The 3774-nt window shown below is 42.0% G+C and overlaps 2 protein-coding genes across 2 annotated transcripts in view; both read right to left on the bottom strand.

Moving 5' to 3' along the window:
• The window catches only part of LOC118169554 (UDP-glucuronosyltransferase 1A1-like), a 35393-nt gene that overhangs the window by 16841 nt on the left and 14778 nt on the right, over positions 1-3774 (bottom strand). The gene's annotated exons all lie outside the window — the stretch shown is intronic.
• LOC118169556 (UDP-glucuronosyltransferase 1A1-like) lies at positions 1080-3533 on the bottom strand. Its single transcript, XM_035330892.1, has one exon. The coding sequence runs from the start codon at positions 3241-3243 to the stop codon at positions 2350-2352; it is 894 nt and encodes a 297-aa protein (XP_035186783.1). The 5' UTR covers positions 3244-3533; the 3' UTR covers positions 1080-2349.

Genomic DNA, 3774 nt, shown 5'->3' with positions numbered 1-3774 from the left:
CTGCGACTTGCGGATGAGAAGCAGGCACCGGGGCCATTCCTGCAGAAACCTGGTGCGTGCTGCACACAGAGTACAACCATCTCAACACATGTAAGGTAAATGTGCTGTGCTTTTTCCTGATGATCTTTAGACTTATTTACTCTTTGGTAAATGTATAATCACTGATTCGGCAAACACAAATTAGAGGTGTTAAAGTTCATTGAATCTCTCAGGCAGTTATCAGGGCTGCAGCTATACAGGATGACACCCACCTGTTTGTTTTGGATGAACATTGGGATTTAAGGAAATAAGGGATCATTCAACAATAGATCTGCTAATAAAATGCTGATAAACATATCAGCAATTTTCTAAAAAAGAATTTTCTGTATAAGAAAATTCCTCTGTTCCTGTCAATCCAAATCATGTTCTATTCATGTTCTGTTGCAGCTTGACACCTTTCCCTTGGGTCCTATTGCTGGTCACTAAAGAGAATAGATGGGCACCTGCCCTGCTGCTCCCCCTCGTGAGGAAGCTGTAGGTTGCAATGAGGTCTCCCCTCAGCCTTCTGTTTTCAAGGCAGAACAGACAAGTGACTTCAGCCGCTCCTCATACGTCTTCCCCTCTAGGCCCTTCACCATCTTCGTCACCCTCTCTGGATACTCTCCAACAGTTTCACATCCTTTTTGTACTGTGGTGCCCAGAACTGCACACAGTACTCGAGGTGAGGCCGCACCAGCACAGAATAGAGTGGGACAATCAATTCCCTCAACTGACTAGCGATGCCATGCTTGATGCACCCCAGGGTACAGCTGGCCCTCCTGGCTGCCAGGGCACACTGCTGGCTCATATTCAACTTGCTGTCAACCACAACCCCCAGATCCCTCTCTGCGGGGCTGCTCTCCAGCGTCTCGTCCCCCAGTCTGTACGTATCGCCAGGGTTGCTGCTTCCCAAGTGCAGGACCCGGCACTTGCTTTTGTTAAACTTCATGTGGTTGGGGATTACCCAGCTCTCCAATCTGTCCAGATCTCTCTGCAAGGCCTTTCCACCCTCAACAGAGTCAACAACTCCTCCAAGTTTATTGTCATCAGCAAAGTTACCATCAAAACTTAAACATCATCAAAATACCTTCCAGTCCCACTTCTAAATTGCTAATGAAAACATTGAAAAGAACTGGTCCTAAAATGGAGCCCTGGGGGACTGGCTGACAGCCTGATGTAATCCTATTTACCATAACCCTTTGAGCCCTACCCATCAGCCAATGGTTCACCCATCGTGTGATGTTTTTATCCAGCTGTATGCTGGACATTTTGTCCAGTAGGATCCTATGGGAAACTATCAAAAGCTTTACTGAAATCCAAAAAGATCACATCAGCTGGCTTCCCTTGATTGACTAGATGGGTGATCTTATCATAAAAGGAAATCAAATTTGTTAAACAGGACCTACCCCTTGTGAACCCATGTTGGCTATTTTTCTGAAATCTCTGTCTTTGGAAGGATGAAGTAGGGCTGGAAGAGGTAAAGATAAGGCCACGTTTTTTTGCCAGATATACTTAAAACTGGATTAGCAACTCATGAATACCTTTCTGATTCTGTCTGGGAAGAGCATAACCCAGGGCTGTGAAAGGAAAGTCGTTTCCTTCATCCATAGACCAGGATTTACAGACAATCAGCCCTGGTTATAAAAATGATGAAACAGAAATATTGTAGACAATACAATAATTTACTATGGAGATTGATAGAGTATACCAGATTTATTTTTTTTTAATGGACATTTAGCAGTCTACTTCAGCTCTAGATATACTCTTTTTAGGCAAGCTTTTCAGAAGGTAATGCAAGGTGTTGTACATGGCTTGGTGCTGGCTAGCAGCTGCAAAACCCTCCAATAGATTTGCAGAAAATTGCATAAGGCATCCATGCGTTGGAAGTATAACCCTAGACTGAAAGAGCAATCAGAATCTTACCTGCCAATTGACACTTTATGACACTTTATTTCTAAATTCTGAAAGGATGGTTGTATTAACTGGAAAAAAATGTTTTGAAAAGAATCAGTAAAACAGTTTGAGGTAATAATACCTAGCAAAGATGAGCAGCAGACCTGCTTAGATGTTTGTCTTGTTAGCAAGACAGCAGTGATAAACCACAACTTTTTCTACCTCGTCCAAAAAGCCAATTGTATAAGCAAAACTGCTTAGATACCACTAGAGTACCTGCAATAGTGGGAGAGAATTAAAATTAACACAGTTTTTCACATATTTTCTTTACAATACACCTTATTGCAAATCTAAATACTGCATACTCATGTACACAATTCCATACAGACACAGCATATAGTAAGGTGATTATTGCAAACAGCATTTTCGATTCAAAGCTTAATATACTTTATCAAGGAAATCACTGACCTGAGGTAACGTGTTTTTCTTTCCACAATTTATACCTCCAATAAAAACTATATTGGGCATCAGCGGCATGGGATATTCAAAAACAAAATCCATTCTTTTAAGCCAAATGGATCCATGGCTTAAAAGATCCATCATTGTTACTTGTCTTTGGAGAAAATCCGAGGCCAGAAGTTCAAATGGCAAATAGGCAAAATTACAAAGAAAGGATTCTGATGCCTTGAGAACTAAGTTTTCCACACGCTGGATAAACGTCATTTGGTCTGAGTTGTCTGTAAATGTTCTTGGGACATAAGAAGGGGGGTCTGGACACTGAGCAGCCTGCAAATCCAAACTGCAGGGGAGTCCTCGTAAAAAGAGAATAGATGGAATAGAGAGATGCAAAGCCAATATTTGTCCGCATGGTACAACAGGATCTGTGAGAACAGCATCAAATTTACTCTCTTCAAGATACTGCATCAGATCCTTATTGTGCAGTAAGTTGGCACAGGAGGAGAAGTAGAGACCGGAGATGACGTGAACTTTTTCATAAAGTGCAGCAATTCTTTGAAGAAAAGGTCTTCTCTCAAAAAGATCATTAGCAAACGAATGCATGCTTGCTCCCAGCTCTTCCCTAGTTAAAGGCACTGGATATGTTTTGAGAGTGTAGTATTCAGATGCCTTCACGTTCAAGTTGACTTCTGGTGCAACAACGACAATTTTGTGCTCTTTCTGACTAAGGGCCACCAGCACTGAGCGCATGCTGAGCCAGTGACTCCCATCCATAGGCACAACCAACAGCTTTCCACCATTGCCCAAGTGAAACAAAGACATGAAGACCCAAACCCCTGCAGAAGCTAAGTAATCGTGATTACTTACAAGAGCCATGTTTCTAGAAATCCAAATTCTGTTTCTCTGCCCTTACCTGACAGATCTTAAGTAGACCCAGAGCCCCCTGCCAGATTCTCACATTCCCACTTAATGATCTGGTTTTTCCAGCAAAACCAGTCACTAGCAACCATTCACAGTACTGATGAAACATTTAAGGAATGTGATAATTGAGCTGTGTTGGGCAGAACTGGGCTGGGTATCCAAGGACCCCTTGGGACAGGTCCTTTCTGATTGTTTCTCTGTGATGATTCATGTTAGATTGAAAAAAACAAACAAAAACAAACAAAAGCAAACAAAACAAAACAAAACAAGACTTTGCAAAACCAAAATCCCATGCTTATGAATCATGCTGGTACATGAAAGTAACTGTAGCTGATAATAAAATGCTTTTTTTCTTCCTCTTCCTTCCTTCCTTCCTTCCTTCCTTCCTTCCTTCCTTCCTTCCTTCCTTCCTTCCTTCCTTCCTTCCTTCCTTCCTTCCTTCCTTCCTTTCCTTTCCTTTCCTTTCCTTTCCTTTCCTTTCCTTTC

This window comes from Oxyura jamaicensis, chromosome 7 (genome assembly GCF_011077185.1).
Source record: "Oxyura jamaicensis isolate SHBP4307 breed ruddy duck chromosome 7, BPBGC_Ojam_1.0, whole genome shotgun sequence".
Classification (NCBI taxonomy): Eukaryota; Metazoa; Chordata; class Aves; order Anseriformes; family Anatidae; genus Oxyura; species Oxyura jamaicensis.
Note: the sequence above shows the minus strand (reverse complement) of the source record. Positions and strands in the feature narration are given on the sequence as shown.

What these genes read in the sequence shown, in the direction of transcription:
- LOC118169556 (XM_035330892.1), bottom strand. Translation starts at nt 3,243, where the DNA reads ATGGCTCTTGTAAGTAATCACGATTACTTAGCTTCTGCAGGGGTTTGG.